Below are 24,367 nucleotides of genomic sequence, written 5' to 3'. Positions count from 1 at the left end.
TTTTCTGATCTAGAAACACAAATCTTACTTACAGAATAAACTGAGCGCTGTCGTGTCTGCGGAGGGGAACGAGCTCCTTCTCGCGCCACTGCACAAAACGCCCCAAGACGTCTCCGGCCGAGCCGTCGATACTGATGTGATTCACATGCATCCAGATGTCCAACCCGACCAGAACAATTCTGATGTTCAGCATGCTGTACATCTAAAGGACAGTGGAGAGACCTTGGTCATCAACCCAGGAGGGACAAGACACAATGCTGATATTCTGCATGCTGTACATCTACAGAACATCAGAGAGACCTTGGCCATGGACACGTCAGGGCTGAGGATTCAGCAGATCAGGCACCTTGACTACAAATGACTTCTGCCACTGACTTAGCTTTTCTCTTGAAGTGGAAGTCCAGCCACAACTTTTATTTAGCTTTTAACAGATTTGGGAAGGAATGGGGCTTCTGTCTCTTTATAATGCTATCTGGGGCTCCATTAGAGGATATTCCCCCTCACTTCCTCTCATGATGACAACGTTTTTACAGCAACTACACAGACAGTCAGACACTTTTTAGTAAACTAAGTAAATGCTAGAAGCCAGATCAGTGCTTCCTCCTCAACCAGATGTCTAAGCCAATCAGGACAATGCTGATATTCTGCATGCTGTACATCTACAGAACATCAGAGAGACCTTGGCCATGGACACGTCAGGGCTGAGGATTCAGCAGATCAGGCACCTTGACTGCAAATGACTTCTGCCACCGATTTAGCTCTTCTGTTACAGTGTAAGATCATCCAACACCTATTTAGTAGGGATGCACCGATACCGTTTTTCCGGTATCGAGTACCGATACTTTGCTTTCTGTACCCATCGATACCGAGCACCGAAACCGGTGCTTCTGCTGGCATGGAGCCGGCTTCCCAGGCATTCTGATTACTCAAGAAGCTGGCTCCATGTTGTCTGTCCGGCTTGATCGTGCTTGGCCGGGAAACCGGCTTCCCAGCCAATCAGCATCGAGCCAGCTTCCTGTTAAATTAGGAAGCTGGGCAGCGAGTAATGGCCTGCCTCCCAGTTCCTGGCCAATCAGCATGGAGCCGGCTTCCTGGCCAATCAGGGAGACGGGTCATTGCTCGCTGCCCAGCTTCCTTATTGCACGGGAAGCTGCCTCCATGTTCCCCTGCGTCACTGCCAGTCAGAGGAAATCTTCCTTTGACCGGAAGTTCCGGCATCGGTGAAGGTATTGGAGAATTTGGGCGAGTACGTGTAGTCGCCTAAATACTTTGTATCGGAACCAATACCGATATTAGCATCGGTGCATCCCTACAATTTAGCGTTGGATAGATTTGGGAAGGAATGGGACTTCTGTCTTGTTCACAACTAACCACACAGGGAGAGAATTGTTTTAAATAGGTTGGACGACTCATGGGCTTGAACTGTGAGGAAGAGCAGCAAAGCGCAACCATTGTGTAGTGCAGAAAAGCAGGAAAGACCAATTGTGTATGTACTGCATAAAGATGGCTGCCCCCATGTACATACATAATTACCATTCATACATGGAAACAAGGATTTTAAATGTGGCCTCGGTAGAAAAGAATATAAAAGTCTTTATAAACTGTCCTACTTACGCTGTCAAGGTAGTTGGCCAACTGCACCATTTCAGCCCTGACTGCTGAAGCGTTTTGTCCCAGCAAGTCGTACTGCAAAAGAAACACATCAGTTACATACATAGGTTGCAATCAATCAAAGCTCAATTGAACTTTCAGTTTATATCAACCAAATCCATTCCATGTGCTTCAATGCGAAAGGTGTTCAAAGTCTAACCAGCTTAAAAGGGCTTTTAGTCGGCTGCCAGTGTCAGGGGGTCACTTCTACGCCGGCCGCCAGTGTCAGGGGGTCACTTCTACGCCGGCCGCCAATGTAAGGGGTCACCTCTACACTGATCAACAATGTAAGGGGTCACCTCTACACTGATCACCAATGTAAGGGGTCACTTCTACACTGATCACCAATGTAAGGGGTCACTTCTACACTGATCGACACAGTAAATAGGCTTTTCTCCACTGACCACCAATATGAATTACATTTTTCCATCGACAACTAGAGTAAGGAGACGCTACAATTTTCGCAGTGTGTGCTCTGTTTTTTTTCGGGCTGTTCTTATTCATTCCATTTAATAACTTCTGCGAATTTCGGCCGATTTATCAGGAAATGGGTGATCCGTACATGGCCAATATTACTTATTATGCTAATGTCCCATAACCTGTAGATGCAATCATTTTGTGAGCAGGGGCTCCCTAAGATCTCAACAGTATTTCAAGGGTTCCCCTGGGGTATAAAGGTGAAAAACGGCTGCTCTGGAGCTTATAACGCATATAACAGATAACTTCAAAGAAGAGGAGTAAAGGAACACAGAATATATTCAGATGGAAGCACATTGCCATGTGTATTGTCTAAAAAGGAACAGCGCACATTTTTGTGATGGGGCCCGTGAAAGGGGGACGTGGAGGTGCGGGAGGGAGTATTGGCTAATTACATAGCTGGAAGTGGAAGTATAAACTGATCGCCGCGGCAGTATGAGGACAGTCAGCTCGGACGCAGTGTGCGCAGATCTACGGGTGAGGAGTGTGCGGGCGGAGGTCCTGATTATGGGTGGAAATGTTCAGGGGAATTCTTGGTAATGAGACAATAACAGATGTGCAGAAGATGACATCATATTAGAGTTCAGATACAAGAACACTGAGTTACAACAATAATTATTAACCATTAATGACATGCATATCATATCGTTCCTGTGCACAACCACAAAAAAAGACTTGATATTAATATTATACCTATATTAATGGTACTGCCGCTGCCTTCAGCGACCAGTCAGAAGCGGCTTTTTATCTATCTGCTCTGTGCAGGAGCTTCCTGTAATAAAGACCGGACACTGCTGCTCTCTCTTTGTGCAGGGTGACTGGTCTCGTCTCCGCCCCCTCCTGTAATAAAGGACGCTCACTGCTGCTCTCTCACTTGGTGCAGAGTGACTGATGTCGTCTCTGCCCCCTCCTGTAATAAAGACCGGTCACTGCTGCTCTCTTTCCTTGTACAGGGTGACTGGTCTTGTCTCCGCCCCTTCCTCTGCTCTTTGCACAGACGATATGCAGCACAGCGATGACGTCACCACTATTGTAATAGTTATATCTGGGTTTCAAAAAGCTTTGGGTGCACAAAAATGTATATTTTTATTCTTTTTTGGCTATTGAATAATATATATAACTTCTTGCTCTCCACCTCTTCTATATAAAAATGCAGGCAACACTATTTAGTCAGCGGGTCGCTGTACATTTAGCTCTTTTTTTTTTTGCACACGAAAAAATTTAAAAAGCCAGCGACGGCGGCTATACCGTCTGACCGCTTGTATGCTGCATGGCAGTGTACGAGCCCCTCCGCCAACGGCTATCCTGGGCCACACTGTCCTCCATGCGTGCCCAGAACTGGCACGGCAGGTCTCTACATTGAGATCAGCTGGTGAATGTGTGCTGATTTCCCTATGATCACTGAATGCAGAATCAACATGCATTACATAATTCCAACGTGTCATTTCTCTAGGTGACATTAGGGATCTAATAGACCTCAGATGTCTCCATAAAGAGGACCTGTGACTGTATCTGTGCTATCACATAGGGGCGTTTGTTAGCCTCCTATGTGATAGCAATAAAAACAAGTGGGGAAAAAAATGTTAAAAAAATGAAACACCAAACATTTTTTTTAAGTCCCCTGTCTTCACGTTTGTTTGTTTAATATGCAAAACAGATAAATGTCAGGAGCACAGGGAATAGGAAGTTGCAGTATAGTAGTACACAGCACAAGGGTTTCCTGTTTCCAAAATTCAGAGGTGACCAGACATCCTCAGGTTGATTGCGTTGTGTGTGAATAGGGGTGACCATGCCGCCATTTTATACAAATGAACTGGGGATATAGAAGTTTGATGATTAATATACTATTGAATCAACTTATTGTTAGCTGCAGGTGAAACCAACCTGTGAGAGGAGCATGTATCATCCCACTCCTCCATGAACATGATTGGCATTAGGGTTTGCCATTCAGTCTTAATGGTTAATGGGGTTTTACCTAGCTTAGCAATTTCCCTTCTGGTCGAATGTTCTTTAATAGGTTCATACAGAACAGAGTGAATGGGGAAAATACCACATTATGGACACTAGATGGAGCTGAGGATCATAAGATATAACTACATGTTGGTATTAAGATACAGTACTATAGAACACTGCAGAGAATGAAAATATAAAATGTAACCACTGCTATCCCTGAAGTATCAATGGTTACATTTACTGTGTATGCTCATTCCCTCCAGTGGTCTCTAGAAATGCAACATTAATAGCATATATTTTTTTCCTAGGATCCTGTTCTGTAGCTTCTTAGATCTATATCTACAATGTGAGATCATCAAAGTCAGGGGTTGCCAAACTCAGGCCCTCCAGCTGTGGTGGAACTACAAATCCCATGAGGCATTGCAAGATTCTCACGGCCACGACTCCCGGAGAGAGATGCATCATGGGATTTGTAGTTTCACCACAGATGGAGGGCCGGAGTTTGGCTACCCTTGATCGAAGGTGCCACCGCCCCTGACTGTTGGTGATATTTGGTGATGTCATTACTGTGCTGATCATTGTTCTTGCTGGAGAGGAAGCCGTACCTGAGGACCTGCCGTGCCAGAATCTCCCTGCTTCTGATTCATTCATTGGATCTGTACTTCATCCACCTCTCTCCTGCTTCTTCTCCAATACCCCTCCCCCAGTCATCATATCATCAGCCATCTGACATGAGGAAGCAAAGCCCAAATCTACCTCTGTCTCTCACCTCCACGTAGAGACAGAACCAGTTACGGTGAGTCGGTAATAGGGAACACCTATGGTTAATACCGATAACTAGTCCTTTTCCCCTCTGCGTTTTTTTTTGCACAACCTCCGGGGTTCATCTCCTCTTAAAGAATAAAGCACTTTCAAGCACAGTGTATGCCTCCAACACACAGACAGTCTGAACATTGTTATCTGGGCTCCTGAGATGTGTAATTTGCTGGAATCAGGTCAAAGGGTGGATTTGCAAGAGATTTTTACTTCTATGGTTTTAAAATAAAAAAAATTGCGTGCACGGCCGCTCCCGCGAAGGACAAGTGCTGCGTGTGATTGTACGCAGCAGCCTGTTCTGGTCTATGGGAGTACGCCGCCGTACGCTCACCCGAGCTGCACATCCGTACGGATGTCCATACTCGTACCCAGGCAGGATGGATCCTGTCTGCGTCTGAGCACGGACACCCGCACGGATGTGCAGTTCGGGCGAGCGTAAGGCGGCTTACTCCCATAGACCAGAACAGGCTGCTGCGTACAATCACACGCAGCACCTGTCCTTCCCGGGAGCGGCCGTGCACGCAACGCGGATCTGTACGGGCCAAGTCTTAGCAGTGTGCATGGGGCCTAAATCTCCGGAGCCTGCAGCACACTGCAGATATAGAGCTATGAAGCTATAGGCACAGGAGGGCCCAGGCACCCTCCATACTAGGAAGTGCACTTAGGAGTAATTCCAGACAAAACATACATTTTTCAAGTTAATTCTTAGGCACAATTCGAGATTTCTAAATGTTCTCAATAACAGAGCAAATTTACATGCTTCCAGTTCAGGTCCACTTTAAATAAAGAAGCACTGAATGTACTGAATGTACTGATGGATGCCATGCAGCATAATGGGATTGGAATTGCTACCCAATTAGATTTCTCCAATTCTGTTCAAAGCAATGCAAAATTACAGCTGAAAAGAGATTGTATTTGGGGACACACACACACAAAAACATCCCTTTGAAAACACAAAATATTGGTAGACGCATGAAACCAGTACGAATCAAAGCCATAGCTTACCCTTTCCTTGTCCACCACCAAGAAGAGCTCCACATATCTCGTCTGGGGCAGGATCGCTCTCTTCCTCTAAACGTAAGAATATAAAACACAATCAATACAATGAAAGTCAACTTATCTCACTTCCATCATGAAAAGGAATCCTGACACAAAATATATAGGTAGCCATTGCTGGTCACTATCTGAACAATCCTCTGGCTTACAGCCCATCTGTGGGCAAACACAAAAAGTACCCTTGGAGTGGGGCTACCCCCGGACTGCAAGGTTTAAATGCTTGTCTTTGTCTAGGGGACCAGAGTAAAACAGATTTCCTTCTCTGATCCACTGATCGGTGGTTGGCGCTCTCCTCCTCTGCTCCAGAATGTCCCTCACTCTTGTCTAATGCAGATCTATGGAGCCTGCATTAGGCTTCATGACGTCCGTGATCTTAAGATCGCTGAAGCTCAGGGCAGAAGACGCTGTGGGGACCGGTCTAGTCTAGTGGTCCCTAGGGAGGCGGCAGAATTGAGGATCAGGTAAGTAAATCTATTTTACTTCAGTACCCTGGACAAAAAAGAACGCCTAACACTTGCAGTGAGGGTTTAGCCCCACCGCAAGGGTACTTTTTTGTTTGCCTTGAGATGGCCTTTAAATATTTTAAGCCACTGACCCAGAGCAAGCATATGGATAGTGATGTCAGAACTCATGGTCACCACCATTCTCATCTTCAGATATGGGGCTCGAAGTAGAGAAGCCATTGGATTACCATCCCATGACTTAAGTTCTATACCTCGGTACGGACCTGGTACTGGAGGAAAAGTCTGCAGGAGTTTGTGCATTGCAACCAAAATCAGGTGCAAATGCAAACAAATTAAGAAATGAACATTTTATTATTATTTTTGTTTTTAAGGTGGACTATGCATTTAAAAGAGAACTATGGGGTCAGTGTTTTTTTCCCATAGTCCTCTTAAGGGTCACAGGAGGACATAAACTAGCGTCCTCCCGTGACCCAAAACTCGGTATATCGCGAGCTGCAGCTCACGGTATACTAAGACCGCCGCAGCCGGGACGGATCCCGACAATGCTGTCAAGATCCACCCAGCTGCGTGAGTGACAGCGGGCTCTGCCTATCTAGAGGCAGAGCCAGCTGTGCCCTCCCCCGTCCATTCTGCCAGTCAGCGCTGGAGGAATGGAGCGGTGGAGGGGGGGAATCCTCGATTATTACCCCAGGGAGATGATCGAGAAGTCAGCGAGCGCCGGTATGTGTTCGCTCACTTTCCGATCTATAGAGCCGACGTGTGACGGTTTCATTGTCACAAGTCGGCTCAGACTATGAGGATGAGTGATTTTCACTCACCTCATAGTTCTCCTTTAAGCCTCAGGAGGTGCATGCCACTTCATTTCCTTAATATTTACACATTCATATAAGGCCAGATGGTGTAGCTCTCAAACTTTTGGCAAAGGGGGTGAATGAAATACGTAAAATCTGCGCTGTGTGCAGCGCTCAGGGTCACCAATAGGTGAACTATCAAATGTTGAATACGTGTACGTGATGACACGTATTCAACATTTGATAGTTCACCTATTAATGACTCTGAGCGCTGCACACTCATTCACATACAAAGGGGGGTGAATACTTTCGCAAGGCATTGTAAGTGGGACAGGGAATTTAGATTGTAAGCTCCTGGACGGCGGGGGCCGAAGTGAATGTTAATTACGCAAAATGAATGACAGCGTTCTATAAATACCTGTAATAAATAATCGATGTATCTATAGGGGTTTATCTGCAGTAAGGATCTGTGCTGTCTACACGGAATCATTCCCAGCGGACATTTACCATTTATCGCACAGCAATTTAGTATCTGCATTCAGCAGATTGCTCGTCAAATAATGACGATGAATAATTGATAACATCAAAGCAATAAAATTCATAGAGAAAGCCATTACAGCATAATCTCCACTTCCTGGCAAGGCAATGTTCTTTCTTCTGTCTGACGTTGTGTTCTTGAAGAAACTTTGATCAATGCAATTTAAAAATAAAGAAACGAGTAACACAAACCCCCGACACAAACAACTTCCAATCTTGTGTCCGGATGTAGGATACTGGTGTGTACCGCCTGCTGTGAGGATACAGACGGCCTGTGGGGCACACGGCTATGGAGCAGCACAGGCAGTTCATTCTTCATATATTGCAGTAAAGCTGGCCAATAGACTACAACCCCAATTCCCCCCAAAAAAGTTGGGACGCTGTGTAAAATCTACATAAACAGAGTGCAATGATCTGCAAATCTCATAAAACGCAGATTTTAGTCACAATAGAAAACATATCAAATGTTTAAACTGAGAAAATGGACCGTTTTAAAAGGAGAACTATGAGGTGAGTGCTTTTCACTCACCTCATAGTTCTAGCCGACCTGTGACAATGAGACTGTCACAGGTCGGCTCAGTAGATCGGGAAGTGAGCGAACACATACCGGCATTTGCTCACCTCTCGATCCTGTCACGGCTCTCTGCCGTGACAGGGGAGGGGCTGGATTCCCCCCTCCCCACCAGCGCTGACTGGCGGAATGGACGGGGGAGGGGGCGGGTACAGCTGGCTCTGCCTCTAGATAGGCAGAGCCAGCTGTCAGTCACGCAGCTGGGCGGATCCAGACATAATTGTCGGGATCCGCTTCAGCTGCGGAGTCTCAGTATACCGAGAGCTACAGCTCGCGGTATACTGAGCCTAGGGTGACAGGAGGACGCTAGTTTGTGTCCTCCCGTTACCCTAAGGAGAACTATGGGGAAAAGCCTTAACCCCATAGTTCTCCTTTAACCCCTCAGTAACCAGTGACATCCATAGTACGGTAGCTAAAGACGCCAGGACTCTGTTTACAACTGTAAAGCCGACTGTTTGCTTTACAATAGAAACGATCTGGCGACTCGGCTGTCGCCCCACAGCTTCTCTGGGCCGATAAACGGATCCCCCTCGCCGTGTTTTCTGCTGGACCCGAAGCATCACCTTAAGGAGGACCTGTCACTGCCAATCTGCTATCACTTGGGGGGCTTGTAAGCCCCCCTATGTGATAGCAACGAAAGTTTTTAAAAGTATTAAATTAAATAAATGTAAAAATAATAAAAAAGTTTTTTAAAGTCCCCCGCGAGCACACGCGCCTGCGTATGAAAACGGCGATCGCGCTACACATGTTGGGTATCATCGCGCATGCCGGAGTGAGAGCAATAATTCTAGTGTCTCTAAACTGATGACCTGTGGGGGCTTTTAGCACATTTAAGGGCATTATTCACTAAATTTTGGGGTTTGATAATATCGTGCAACACAAAAATTTCAAACTGCCACCATTTTATTCTACAGGGTCTCGGCTTTCGTTTGGGGGGTTTGAAGTAATTTGCAGGCCTAACATGTGGATTATAACATGGGTACAAAAAATAAAAATAAAAAAAGGCCTCGGTCACTAAGGGGTTAAGAAAAAATAATGTAATTTGGAAATTGTTGGCAGCAAAACGTCTCAAAAAAGTTGGAACAGAGCAACACAAATCTGGCAAAGTAATTAGTATTAACAAGGAAGAGCTGGAAGAACATTTTGCAGCTAAATTAGGTCAATTGGCAACAAGTCAGTCACATGATTGGATATAAAAAGAGCATCTTAGAGAGTCAGAGTGTCTCAGAAGTAAAGACGGGACGAGGTTCACCAATCTGTGGAAAATTGTCGAAGAATTTCAGAATAATGTTCCTCAACGTAAAATTGCAAAGACATTACATATATCATCATCTACAGTACATATTATCATCAAAAGATTCTGAGAATCAGGAGAAATCTCTGTGCGCAGTAGACAAGGCCGAAACACAATATGGATGCCGTGATCTTCGGGCCTTCAGAAGGCACGGCATTAAAAACAGGCATGAATCTGTGATGGACATCACTGCATGGGCTCAGGAATACTTCCAAAAATCGCTATCTGTGAACACAGCTCGCCGTGCCATCCAAAAATGCAAGTTAAAGCTTTAGAATGCACAGAAGACGACATATCTGAACACGACCCAGAAACGCCGCCGTCCTCTCTGGGCCAAAGATCATTTTAAATAGTTGGTCGCAAAGTGGAAAACTGTTCTGTGGTCAGACGAATCGAAATGTAACATTATTTTTGGCAACCACAGGCGCCGCGTCCTCCGGACTAAAGAGTAGAAGGACCTTCCGGTTTGTTATCAGCAAGTAAGCTCTCATGGGCAGGGCCCTCCTTACCATCTTGTCTTGAATTGTATTGTGACTGTAATGTCTTCCTTATATTGTAAAGCGCTGTGCAAACTATTGGCGCTATATAAATCCTGTATTATTATTATTATTATAATTAGTTCAAAAGCTTACATCTCTGATGGTATTGGGGTGCATTAGTGTGTATGAAATGGACAGCTTGCACATCTGGAAAGGGAACATCAATGCTGAAAGATATATCCAGATTTTAGAGCAGCCTATGCCCCCATCCAGATGATGTCTTTTTCAGGGAAGGCCTTGCATATCTCAGCAGGACAATGCTAAACCGCATACGACATCTATGATGACAGCATGGCTTCGTAGTAGAAGAGTCCGGGTGCTTAACTGGCCGGCCCGCAGTCCAGACCTTTTACCAATTGAAAATATTTGGCGCATCTTCAAACTAAAAAAAAGGCAAAGAAGACCCGGGACTGTTGAGCAGTTAGAATCCTATATCAGGCAAGAACGGGACAACATTCCTCTCCCAAAACTCCAGCAAATGGTCTCCTAAATTGCCAGACATTTACAGAGTGTTGTTAAAAGAAGAGGGGGTGCTACACTCGGGGTACACATGGCCCTGTCCCAACTTTTTTGAGATGTGTTGTTGCCATCAATTTGAAATTTACCTGATTTCCTAAAATGGTCCATTTTCTCAGAATTAACATTTGATATGTTTTCTATTTCCTATTGTGAATAAAATTCGGGTTTATGAGATTTGCAGATCATTGCAATCTGTTTTTAAGAAGATTTTACACAGCGTCCCAACTTTTTGGGAATTGGGGCTGTAATCGTTTTCTCTAATTCCGCGCCCAGTGCAGGGTGGCCGTAGTCCTTTAATTCCTTAATGTCGACCATGTGCATATGGGGCGGCAGGTTGGCTGGCTTTAACACCGAGCTGCTACATATATGCGTACAGCCATTGTTCCTTGTTTGTGGGAGCGTGCCCACTTAGTGCCCTCAGCACAGTGACCACGTAGTCGCAGACAACTACCGGTCAGCATTTAAGATCGGCAGCTGCTGGGGCGTGCCATCACCACAGTGAGTGCACCGTAACAGACAACTCTCAGGTCAGTGATTCTGGTCGGTAGCCGGCGGGGTGGGGCGGGTTCCCTATCACATGACCACTGTGACAGCCAACAGTGATCACATGACTGGGAAGCCCATGTAAGGCCTTTGAAAAGTCCAGCTCCTGCAGACTGGAAAGGTGGAAAGTGGAACTAACAGTTATAGAAGTGGAAGTAAAAGGGTTCATTGGATGTCCTTGTTGGATACACTGATCCTTTTAAACACCATTTAAGAATCACTTGAAGAACAAACTGCACACAGATCCCAATTCATGAATATCTCAAAAATAGTTCCTATCATAGACTTACCCTCAAAAGTTGGGTCATACTTGGCGCGTGCTGGTGATCTCCCTCCTGCCCCATGTCAGGACTGGAGACCCCGCATGCCATCGGCTCCGTCTTCACATTCTCCATACGATAGATGAGGTGATGAAACTTGGAGGAGGACTCCATGGGTTCAATACCATAACTCCCACTCTTCAGGTGCAGCAGACCCCTGTGACACAATCAGAGATATAAGATATCTTAACACCAGATGAGCATTTAGATTCAAAATGTCTGCAATGTTGTCTGCATCCCTTCACCCCCCAGAAGCACCCTGGGCAACCACACTCTACCCAGGAAGCACATCTACAGGCACCAAAAAGCATGACCTTTTCTTGATGGCTTCTTCGGATCCTATGGCCCACGATGATCTGCCCACCTCCCGGCGCACTGCAAGTGACTCGTGCGGCCAGGATCCTGTTACTCAAGCAACAAACCTGCACCTCGGGCTCCTCCTCCCAGCATCTCATTGGCCACAATCTCCTCCATGTGGGTGGTATATCAGGATTCAGCTTCTTAGCATCCTGGTTGCCAGGTAACACCATCCGCTTCCCCTCTGTTCCTGATTAGTCCTTCCTTCGCGGAGACGCCTGAACAAGCCTCAGTGACCCTGTGCCCCATGCTTGTTATAAGTTTTCTCTTGTGCCCTACTAGCTGCCATATTGCCTGTATCTGATCTCCTTTGTACCCACCCTTTGCCTGTTTTGACCACATTTCTGCCTGCGGCTTGAACTGATCCTTTGCCTGATTAAGGGCCATGTCTCTGCTTGCTGCTTGAACTGACCCTTGGCCTGTTTTATGACCATGTCCCTGCTTGCTGCTTGAACTGACCATTTGCCCAATGACCACATCTCTGCCTATCACCTGAACTGATCATTAAGTGGTTAACAACCATGTGTCTGCTTGTTGCCTGAACTGACCCTTTACCTGATCAATGACCCTGTTTCTGCTTTCCACCCAACATGACCCTTTGTCTAATTAAGGACTATGTCTCTGCCTGCCACCTGAACTGACCCTTTTTTTTGATCAATGACCACGTCTCTGCCTGCCACCTGAACTGACCCATTTTCTGATCTATGACCAATTCTCGGGCAGCCACCTGAACTGACTCTTGTCTAATTAATGTCTACATATCTGCCTGCCACCTGAACTGATCCCATTTCTGATCTATAAATATGTATCTGCTGCCTGAACCGGCCCTTTGTCTGATCTATGACCACATCTCTGCCTGAACTGACCCTTTTTCTGACCGATGAACATGTCTATTTCTGCTGCCTGAACTGACCCTTTGCCTAAGTAACGATTGAATCTCTTCCTGCCACCTGAAATGACCCTTTACCTGATCAATCACCACATCTCTGCCTGTCCCCTGAGCGTCATGACCCTTTGCTTGATTAATGACCACATCCTTGCCTACTACCTGAACTGATCCTTTGTCTGATCTATGGCCATGACTCTGTCTGCCCTATGAACTGGCCATTTGCCTGATTAACCCCTTCATGACTGAGGCCCTTTTTTCATTTTTTTGCACCCATGTTATATTCCACATTTTAGGCCTGAAAATGACTTAAAATCCCCCAACATTATATATTTTCTGAATGCCAAGACCCTATAGAATAAAATGGTGGTAGTTGCAAATTTTTATGTTGCGCAATATTAGTACAACTCCTTACTCGACGTACACTGTAAGTCGTCAGTCACGAAGGGGTTAATGACTATGTCTCAGCCTGCCGCCTGAACTGACCCTTTGCCTGTTCAAATGACCACATCCCTGCCTACCAGCTGGACCGACCTTTTGCCTGCTTGCTGACTACGTACATGAATCTGTTGCAAGTTCCACAATTTGCCACACTACTGCAAGACAGATTTCTAAAGAGGATCTACGACACTCTATGAATTCTAAGGAACATCTTTTTTCCACGGTGCTAAAAAAACAAAATTTACATCAGCACGCTTTTTAGCTAGTCGAAACCACACAAAATAATGCCGACACTTACCGGAGGCCTGAGCAGGTGCTGATCGCCACTCGTGATTCCGGATCTCCTTCTGCATACCCTCGATAGTGGCACTGATCCTGAAATAGGACACAAAATGAATGCAATTCAATGAACATGAAGCAATTTGGATTTTGTTTAGGGAGAGGGAATCGGAAGGCATACTACTTCTTTAGTATTATCATCTGTGACACCACCAGTATTGTGGGTGCACCCTGTACAACGTGTGCATTTGTAAAATAAAAGACTAAGGCCCCGTTCACGGGGGACATGCTGGCATTTCTGCGGCAGGAACCTACGGAATATTGCGGCAGGGATGCCAGTTGTCCCCGCTCAGATGGGGCCAGGGTACCCATTGAAGTCAATGACAGGGTGACAGCAGGCACATCTGTTAGACGCAGTCCCTATGTAATAGTACAATTACATGCCGTTTGGAATAGATAACGGTCGATCTATCCTGCGTCCTGTGAAAGTCATCTATTCCAAACCGCATGTAATCATACCATGTTCTGTTACATGCAGACTGCCAATGACAGAGGCGGCCCCTGTCACCCTGTCATTTACTTCAATGGGCAAAGCAGCCACATTTGAACAGGGGCACCTGGCATTCCTGCCGCAATAATCCATAGGTTCCTCCTGCAGGAATGCCAGATCGCCCCCTTTGAACAGAGCTTTACATGAACATAGGGGGGAAAAAATGACACAATACAACCAAAGCATTAGGCAAAAAGCTAAATATACTGAAGAAATACATACACATACATACACACATATACATATACATATACATATACATATTATATGAGCAGGTTTACCTGCCAAAGCACTTGTAATTCTGTCCAGCCAGTCAGTCCTAGGAGGATTTGCACAACTCTGTCATACAGCACAGCCTGGCGTGTCAGAGCGGAGACCTGATGTTTCCCTGCTGCAGTTCAGCAACAGTTACAAGACTAGTCCCTCCCTGTCTGTGACTGGACAGTGAATGAAGAAGCAGCAGACTAATGACCTCATCTATCTGTCACTCCCCTCTCTCATCCCATCAACATACTCCTTGTTAACACTGCAACTGATTGGCTTCTTGTGCTGCTTCTCCCTCTCACACTCTGAGCTCTGCTATACAGGGGACTGCAAGAGGCTGATTAGTCAAATTCAGGTACTTACACTGCTTGCATTTAAAAAAATGGACCTATGAATACAGGTCTGCATTTATTTGTGCCATTTCCATCCATTCCATTGACACCAAGGAGAAGTAGACACAAAGGGACAGGAAACGTGTTATTTGCAGCATTACCAGGTAAAAATTAGGGATGCACCGTTACCGCTACTACCGTAGTATCGGTGCCGAGTATTTGGGTGAGCACTCGTACGCGCCCAAATGATCCAATGCCTAGTCCGATACCCGAGCTTTCGGTATCAGGAAGCCAGGCAGCGAGTCGTTACACGCTGCCCGGCATCCGGTTCCATGATCCCTCGTCACTTGGTGACAAGGGAGCATGGAGCCGTCTTCCCAGCCAATCAGGAAGTAGGGCAGCGTGTAATGATTCGCTGCCTAGCCTCCTGATCCGCCAGCTTCTCGACCAATCAGGAAGCCCGGCAACGAGTCATTACGAGGCGCCCGGCTTCCCGATTGGCCAGGAAGCCGGCTCCATGCTTCGTCACCTGGTGATGAGGGAGCATGGAGACTGCTTCCCTGCTGACCAGGAAGCCGGGTGGCGAGTCATTACACGACGCCTGGCTTCCTTAATGGGTCTTCTGGTATCGGTTTCGCCGAGTCCCGAAAATAATAATAATAATAATAATAATCGGTACTCACACTCGACGCGGAAAAAACGATATTAGGGTAAAACTAATGCAGTGACCACTAGAAAGCTGCAATATATAAAATGCTTTCATTAGCGAATAGTGGACAATAAATCACATTGTCCATCTTAATTAGTATTAAAAAAAGTGTCCAAAAAGCAAAACATAAATGAGGGACCTGCACCATCATCATCATCATCATCATCATCATCATCATCATCATTTGCGTGCTTCTGGATTCAGTAGTAATAAATGAAGCCCGATGGAGATTTATGACTGCAAAGCACAGCCAGTAAATTAAAACACAGCCCTGAGTATTAATTTAAAAAAAATTACCCACACAGATATTTTTTAATTGGCAGGCTCCTTTTGCGAACGTGTCACATCTGCAGCGAGAACACCGCATAGTGTTGCAGAAACAGAGCCGCAGGGGACATTTTCGCTTCTGAAAGTCGCGCCGCCATTGCCAAGTAACAAGCAGTGGAAAATCTGCCATTCCGCAATGTACTTTTATTTAAAGTTCTGAACAGTTACATAAAGTTGCAACGAGGCCAGAACTCTTCCTAGTTACTGAAGACCAATAAACAACGTGGCCAGCCTCATTAGGCAATTCTGTATTATAGTGAATTCCGTATTAGATTACATGAACAGTGACGAACTGGTGGAAAGATTTCACTTTAGCTAATAAGTAAATAGCTTTGTGTGCAAGTTGTTTGTCAATGATCACCGGGAATTAAAGCCGCACCCAGAAGATTTACAACACATATCTGTAGTTATAAACCTTCAATCGTATTATTATAGGTTTAATCATACTTTTATTGCTATAAAGCGTGAGCTTGCCACATGAACCGGGAGTGCTGCCAATAAATGACACTGCAGTATACAGGCTGGGTGCTGACAAAGTTCAGCCACAATAAGAAATGCACCAATACCAGTATTCGCACTGATACGGAGCATTTGCACGAGTACTCTTACTATTGCTCCAATACCAAAAAACGGTACTGGCACTTTAATTATTTGAATTGGAGTGGCTGCCTTAGGCCCTGCGTTTGCTGGGGACCTCGCGGCAGCCAACTTGGGAACTATGCAGTGCCTGTTTACAGAGCTTCCGTGTCCTCCTCCAGAGACCCTCTGCACGTCTCCCCCTCCAGAGACCCCCACACCCCTCCCCCTCCTAAAACCCTCCGCACGTCTCCCCCTCCTAAAACCCTCCGCACGTCTCCCCCTCCTAAAACCCTCAGCACAGAGTATGCACGTGTATGGTGCAGCAAAACTCCACATCTACTTTAGAAATATTGCCTACTGATTCTCTCCTGTGCTTTATTTTGCATTGTTGTATAATGTATTGCTGAGATTTGTAGTCCTCAATAGCTGGTGGTATTATTCTGCATTGCTGTATAATGTATTGCTGACATTTGCAGTTCCTCTACAGCTTGGAGTCAGTGGCACAACTACCAGGGTCATAGCGATCGCAGCTTGGACTGGGCCCTGGTACCTCACCTTGTCCTAAAATAGTCTGTATTGTTTTAGAAAACCGGTTACATGACACAAATAAGTGGTATCGGCAGGAAAAGTATCGGTACTTGTACTCGGTCTAGAAAAAATTGTAGCGGTTCATCCCTAGTTACAATGTAACTGCATGAAAATAAGACCTGACCAATGCACGCTGCAAGAACTGAACACTAGAGGGCGAGCTAAGGCTCCATTATCGTCACATCACCCACAGGGCACTGGGATACAGCAATATATCTAAATGGAGAGCTTAAAAAAAATGCAGCTAGTTATTTACAAGATAGAGTGCGGCTAAAAATAAAATGACTGTACAATATCGAAGCCCCAACCCAATCAATAGCTGTACAATGGTAAAGTTAAAATATAGCTTCAGATGCTTCTCAAGAGAATGTCCTGTAAAATCAGGATCACCTACACACAGGTGAAGTATCCTAATACATACTGTAGGTTACAGGGATGCAGAGGAAGAAAATTAGGCTAATGAGGTCAGTGGGCTCAACCAATAAGGATACATCTTTGTTTTAGAATTGTGTGCTTATCCTTAAAGGGTATTATGCGCATTCAGGCATGTGGCAAAACAGTGCATAACAATACAGTGATGTGGCCCCTCAATGGAACTTGGCAATCATTTTACTTGCGAGTAAAACGATACCCAACATGCATAGGTTACAAATTGCGTGCGTCCGTGAAACGGCGAAAAACTGCAGTACCCCAAAAAGTCAATAGAAGACGCTTTAAAAGCCCCCACAGGTCATCAATTTAGAGATACCCCAAAATACTGGCCCTAGAATTATTGAAACTTATTTTTCTATTCTAACGTTTTTTAAAAATGTGTAATATTGTATTTATTTTTATTTCCCTTTTGAAATAGAAAAAGAGATTGAAGACACAGAGTCCTATATCTCTTTTTCTGTAGCCCCGGTTGTGAAGAAACAGGAAGCCTCTATACTGACTCTTGCGTAATCTGCTCCAGTTGTCTCATATTTGAAGGGTATCTTCTCCGGATGGCATGATTCAACTATTTCCATTGATGTTCGATAGGGTTCAGATTAGAACTCGCAGAAGGCCACTTCGGAATAGTCCAATGTTTTCTTCTTAGCCATTCTTGTGAGATTTTAGCTGTGTGTTTTGGGTTGCTATCCTGGGAGGACCCATGCCTTGTGACTGAGACAGAGCTTTCGGACACTGAGCAGTACATTTCGCTCCAGAATTCTTTGACAGTCTTGAGATTTCATTGTGCAATGCACAGATTCAAGGCACCCTGTGCCAGAGGCAGCCCCGTAAACATAACCAAGCCTCCTCCATGCTTCACAGTAGGTATGGGGAGATAACCGAGCCTCCTCCGTGTTTCATGGTAGGTATGCGAGATATCTGAGCCTCCTCCATGTTCCACAGTAGGTATGGTGAGATAACCAAGCCTCCTCCATGTTTCACAGTAGGTACAATGAGATATCTGAGCTTCCTCCATGTTCCACAGTAGCTAGGGTGAGATAACCAAGCCTCCTCCATGTTTCACAGTAGGTATGGTGAGATAACCGAGCCTCCTCCATGTTTCAAGTAGGTACGAGAGATATCTGAGCCTCCTCCATATTCCACAGTAGGTACGGTGAGATAACCAAGCCTCCTCCATGTTCCACAGTAGGCATGGTGTTATTTTCTGTGAAAGTATACATTTTTTCATCAGTGAGCATGTGGCCTGCCAAAAAGCTCCAATTTTGTCTCAGCTGTCAAAAAGACATTCTCCCAGAAGCATTATGGCTTGTCAATATGAATTTCATCAAATTCTAGTCTGGCTTTTCTTATGTTTTTCTTTCTTCCTGGGTCTTCTTTCTTTGAGACCAAGGTTGCTTAAAAAAAGGAAAGATGATGCAGTTACGCCCTGATGTACCTTGAACTTGGCGTTCAGCTTATATTTCTTTGGAAGGTCTCCTTGGCTCTTTACCATTCGCACTATCCTTCTGTTCAATCTGAGGTCAATTATACTCTTGGGGCCTCTTCCAGGGATGTTGGCTACACTCCCATGGACATTCAACTTAATAATAATATTTACAACTGTAGTCACAGAAACATTAAGCTGCCTGGAGACGGTCTTCTAGCCTCTTTCTGATCACCTTGGACAACTTTCTCCTTTGCTTTCCCTGGTCCATGTACAGTGTGCTGCATACAATAATACCAAACAGCAGAGTGACGACCTTTCTCCATTTAAATCCGCTGACAGATTGCAGGACTGAAGACGTGTGATACTAATTACAGAAAACATTTCGCAATATCACTATGATCCAGGAATTTGGCTTCCAAATGAGGGATAGTTGCGAGCTATGGAGTTAAGCCTTTCAGAATGGCCAATCCTGTTGTATTCCATAACATGGATGCCCCCAGTGTACAGTAGGCAATGTAGGTTGTATCTTAGTTCCGATAAGCTCACACATGATGAAAGTGTATTCCCAAAACTGCATCATATGTAAAAAATCAGCAGTATGAAGTGTTGTAAAGTAACAGCCTGTTTGCCGGCTAGAATAAAAGTCTGTTTTGCAAGCCTTATGTTACATTTCCCCAGAAATAAAATGTGTCAGCCAACTGATGTATGATTTATGGAGCAGGAAAACACTTTTCATTACTCAGATTACTGGAGACTGGCTCATTTCCTATTACAGGAGGCCAGCCTCTGACCTCCACTGCCCTTTTATCTTATCACCAGTTCCTGCTGCCTGACAAAAAACAGGACACGGTAAAAATGTAGTCAATTGACTGATAAAAATCGTTCAAGTACAAAGGAATAAAAGAATGGGCACGTTAAAATAAATGCCAATGTGTTCCTATCTTCCGGGATTCTTATCACCAAGCCCCTATCAGCCAAGGTTATTCCCATCCCATCCACTACCATGACCACACTGCGATCTTCGGTGTATTTCAAACCTTGGAGCCTTAAATTTCTGTGGCTCCATGTGGAAATAAGTACCAGAGCTGCATTAGCCACTCAACAGAGTGTTACCAGGGTTTGCCATAAGAGGCTTCGGTTGGATTTGTAGACCCGCACACACGTAATAGCAGGCCGGATTTCCCACAAGGCCAACCAAGCCCGGGCCTCGGGGCGGCAGGGAGAAGAGGAGCAGCAGGGGTGTGGAATTCCTATCTCCCGAACTGCATGTCCCGGGCGGGTAGTTGTTTTCTACAGTTAGCCCGGTTTTGGGCAAGCAGGGCTAAATGTACGTTCACTTTGTGGTGGTAGAACATTGGATTCCTTGTAATCGAAGCTAAAGGCGGCCCAACAAAATATTGTTGAATGTGTGACTTTTATTTTTCGTGGCCAGGCAGTGTATATTGTACATGTATGTGTGTGTATATTACAAAGTGCAAAGTCATTAAAATTTGCCAACACCCATAGCCAACACTACCCTGCCCAAAAAAAGAAATATAAATTCTGCCTGTGTAATCACCTTTGGGATGAATTAGAGAGGAGACTGCGAGCCCGGCCTTCTCCTCCAACATCAGTACCTGACCTCACAAATGGTCCAACATTCCCATAGACACACTCCTAAACCTTGTGGACGCCTTCCCAGAAGAGTTGAAGCTGTTATAGCGGCACAGGGCGGAGCCAACTCAATACTGAACCCTACGGACTAAGACTGGGATGCCATTAAAGTTCATGTGCGTGTAAAGGCCGGCGTCCCAATAATTTTGGCAATATAGTGTACTAGCAAAGGACACAAAATAAAGAATACAGGCAGTCCCCAAGTTACAAACATCCGACTTACATACGACCCCTACTTACAAACGGAGGGTATTACTGTACAGCAGAGGGCCCCAGGCTGCAGCCAAAGTATACCGCGCAGCATTTCAGTAGATGTAATGCTACAGCACTCGTGCCGACGAGCAGTGCCCGCCTTTTTGGGTCTGGTTTGTAGTACTGTACGTACATTACAGGAAATTGGCTCTTGTTAGACATGTAGACGAGGGGTGCCCGCCTCTTCTTCCGGGTCACTGTGAGGTTTTTACTGCTGTGTGTATCTTCATTAGAAAGATTTAATCTCACTTGCTGTCCTTGAGACAACAGGAAGAGGAAATCTACCCCTAGGAAGCTTTATCACCAATCCTTGTTTCCACGACAACCCACAATTCTCAAAATCTAATTGTCACAGGGACAGAAAGTGAGGTGAAATCTTATGAACAGGGGCACACACAGCAAAACAAATGTTACAGGGGGGGTTAACCCTTCCCTATGCTATCCCCCCCAAAACATTTGGCTGGAGTTACACTTAAAAAATTTACCTGTTCCAACTTACATACAAATTCAACTTAAGAACAAACCTACAGTCCCTAACTTGTTCGTAACCCGGGGACTGCCTGTACATACCGTTGCTTATCTACAATCAATACAACACTGAGTTTTCTTTAGTAGCACGCACCTCTTTTTGAAGCGGACTTGCCAGTCTTGTTCCATTTTCTGCATACGTATATACGGTGAAATCTTTGGCCAACAAATCTCTGTTGGAACAGGAAAAAAAACTCCACAGATAAGCATCTCAGAATGACAGATTAAATCTCTAATTCAACACTGCAGTGTATACATCTATTGTGCTTCATCCGTGGCAGCTCAGAAGCTGGGTGTTTCACATGAAAATTTATTTTCTCTCTCTGGACAGGTCTGCTAGAGCCTTGGTTCTCCACTGGTGGCTCGTGACCCAAAAGTGGGTCGCGACCCCATGTTCAGTGGGTCTCCGCATGCCTTCTACTTTTCTAGGTGAGCGGCTCCTCAGCCTCCCCCCAGCGCACATTGTGATTTTCCCCAAGTACATTGTGAAAAATCTCTGCAGGTCCCTGCATGGCGAGCGAGAAAGATTCCGGAATATGACATCGCGTCCTTGGAGGGTAAATAATTCAGATGAATGGGGGTTGGGCTGTTACCCTTGAAGTGGCAGCGCCTAATGAGGTGAGTGGGAGTGGAATGTGAAAGCATTTCTGAAATGATGGAGATGTTTGTTTTTTTACCTCAGATCATGTGATGCTTTGTGATGACGTTATTCTTCATTAAGTCTTTAACACTAGACGCATGCATATTTGTGGCAGTGCGTCGGTGGGCCTAATGCCCTGCTGCTACATATATGCGCATGGCCGGCCATGTTGTGTGCTGGGACCGCACTGTCACCAACAGCTCCCAGCCACTTAATGATTGGGAAGATCCATCTGTGCAAACCAATATTTAATACGGAAGTTAAAGTAAAAGAAATAGAAACAATTGCTGGGAGGTCGGGATGGCCGGGATGTCAGGGTTTTTGGCAGAAGTAACATACAAAGTATCTTATGCCCAAAAAGTTTTTCCTCTCTCCCCCAGGAATTTTTTTATGTTCCTTGTACACTGCATGGCACATGCACCTTCAGTGTATACACGCAGCCCATTTATGGTATCTCTAGGATTTAGTATTTTAAACACTGTCCTTCTCCTGGCCGTCTCTCCTCCCTCTCGACCCCCTGGCCGTCTCTCCTCCCTCTCGGCCCCCTGGCCGTCTCTCCTCCCTCTCGGCCCCCTGGCCGTCTCTCCTCCCTCTCGGCCCCCTGGCCTCTCTCTCCCCCTGGCCGTCGCTCCTCACTCTCTCCCCCTGGCCGTCGCTCCTCACTCTCTCCCCCTGGCCGTCGCTCCTCACTCTCCTTAGTCTCTGCCTGTGTTCTGTCGAAATAGCTAACTCATCGCGATCTGCAACCGTGTCACTTCCAATGACTTACCAGCAGGAGATGCCCATAAGAATACTCGTCGAGTTGTCTACCTGCTGACAGCGCACATGCGCTGGTACAAAACTAATACATTGGCTTAATTTTGCTTTGTGCTTGTGGTGGGTTCTGTTTAATATGTGGAATACAGAGGATCCTGCGTGTTCCACATAATTAAACAGAAGCCACAACAAGCACAAACATGTCCTGTTCGACTGCACTAGCGCCTCGGAAGAACAGGACAGCGAGCCGACTTGTGATTACGATCTACCAGAGTTGGAAGAGTGTGATCAAACTAATGGCACCCCTCTTGTCAATGGTCCTGATGCTGGGGAGGATGTAGCTCTTGTGTGCATGTGCAGCATGCCCTGCAGCAGTTGTGGAACTACAAATCCCACGAGGCATTGTAAGATTCTCCCAGCCAGAGGCATGACCCCCGGAGACCAATGTCTCATGGGATTTGTAGTTACACGACAGCTGGAGGGCCGGAGTCTGCCCACCCCTGTTCTAGACAATAGGGAATGATCGATGTAAAGGGCAAAGAACAGTTACAAGTGTTTCTCCTCCCTGCACGAGATCAATGTGCACAACAGATGGTCTCCCAATACTTTCTCATTTACAAACAAAGAGGGTGCAGCACACTGGAATGGCACGAGTCGGAGACAATTACACAATACTGACAAGTCAGAACTCATATGGCCATAGTCCACATCCACTGATGATAAACAGGGAACGTGGAGTGGGTGTCCTGATGGGAAGCTGAATATATATAGATATAAATATGGCTCAGTGCTCAACACGTCTGGCTTGCAGCACCAAGTTACCCTGGTTCAGTCAGAACACTATCTGCATGAGGTTTGTAAGTTCTCCTTGTACTTACATGGACCTTCTCTGGGTACTCCGGTTTCCTCCCACACTCCATAGACATGCTGGTAGCTTAACTGGCTCCTGTCTAAACTGGCCCTGGTATGCGAGATGGGGGACCTTAGATTGTAAGCTCCTTGTGGGGCAGGGACTGATGTGAATGAACAGTATATACACGGTTACGTAAATTGACCGATACCTAGTATTTGGGCGAGTACTCGCCCAAATGCTCCGATGCCTAGTCCGATACTTCCTGTATCAGGTAGCCGGGCAGCGTGTCCTTACACGCTGCCCGGCTTCCTGATTGGCCGGGAAGTCGGCTCCATGCTCTCTCATCACAAGTGGAAGCTGGCCAATCAGGAAGCCGTGTAATGATGCAGCGCCCGGCATTCTGATTGGCCGGGAAGCTGGATTCGTGCTCCCTCGTCATCTCATGACGAGGGAGCATGGAGCCGGCCTCCCGGCCAATCAGAAAAGCAGGGCGTTGCGTCATTACACGGCAGCCGGCTTCCATGATTGACCTGTCTGACGGCTCCGGCTGGGTACCGGAGGAAGGCTGCGTTCTGGCTGGAGAGGACCGGGGGGTGACAGGTTGGACATGCCAAGGTAAGAGGGGACAGACTTTCTTGTTAATCGGGAAGCCGGATGGCGAGTCATTATACACCACCTGGCTTCCTGAATGGGACTTCCGTTACTCGGTAATTGGTATCGGCGAGTACCGAAAAAAAATTATCGGTGCATCCCTAATTATAACCGACTCACCCACTGTTACAGTATATGGTCACTATATGGACACCTGAACATTACACCTATCGGAGCAACATGCTCCGATAGGTGTAATGGTCAGCTGTCCATATATGCTTTAGACCAGTGGTTCACAACCTGTGTAACCTCAGGACCCACATTTGTCCTCGGTCATTAAGTCATGACCCAAGTTGTACCGCACTGGAATGCACGGCATTGCGGTAGAGCGTGT

General features: G+C 45.9%; 1 protein-coding gene and 1 long non-coding RNA gene across 2 annotated transcripts in view; one reads left to right on the top strand and one right to left on the bottom strand.

Moving 5' to 3' along the window:
• Window positions 1–24,367, bottom strand: part of ADAM9 (ADAM metallopeptidase domain 9) — a 77,631-nt gene that overhangs the window by 18,210 nt on the left and 35,054 nt on the right. The window contains exons 4-9 of the mRNA XM_018566657.1: window positions 21,228–21,306; window positions 13,513–13,589; window positions 11,501–11,687; window positions 5,902–5,967; window positions 1,615–1,686; window positions 33–202 (exon numbers count right to left, since the gene is read on the bottom strand). Of these exons, the coding sequence (XP_018422159.1) occupies window positions 33–202; window positions 1,615–1,686; window positions 5,902–5,967; window positions 11,501–11,687; window positions 13,513–13,589; window positions 21,228–21,306 (651 nt within the window). The remainder of the gene's footprint in view (window positions 1–32; window positions 203–1,614; window positions 1,687–5,901; window positions 5,968–11,500; window positions 11,688–13,512; window positions 13,590–21,227; window positions 21,307–24,367) is intronic.
• Window positions 18,105–18,273, top strand: LOC108795413. The gene is made up of 2 exons (XR_001941754.1): window positions 18,105–18,138; window positions 18,220–18,273. It is a non-coding gene; the product is annotated as an uncharacterized LOC108795413 (long non-coding RNA).

This window comes from Nanorana parkeri, unplaced genomic scaffold (genome assembly GCF_000935625.1).
Source record: "Nanorana parkeri isolate BGI_ZX_2015 unplaced genomic scaffold, ASM93562v1 scaffold967, whole genome shotgun sequence".
In the NCBI taxonomy this organism is placed as follows: domain Eukaryota; kingdom Metazoa; phylum Chordata; class Amphibia; order Anura; family Dicroglossidae; genus Nanorana; species Nanorana parkeri.
The sequence above is the reverse complement of the archived record's forward strand: the minus strand, read 5'-3'. Positions and strand labels throughout refer to the sequence as shown.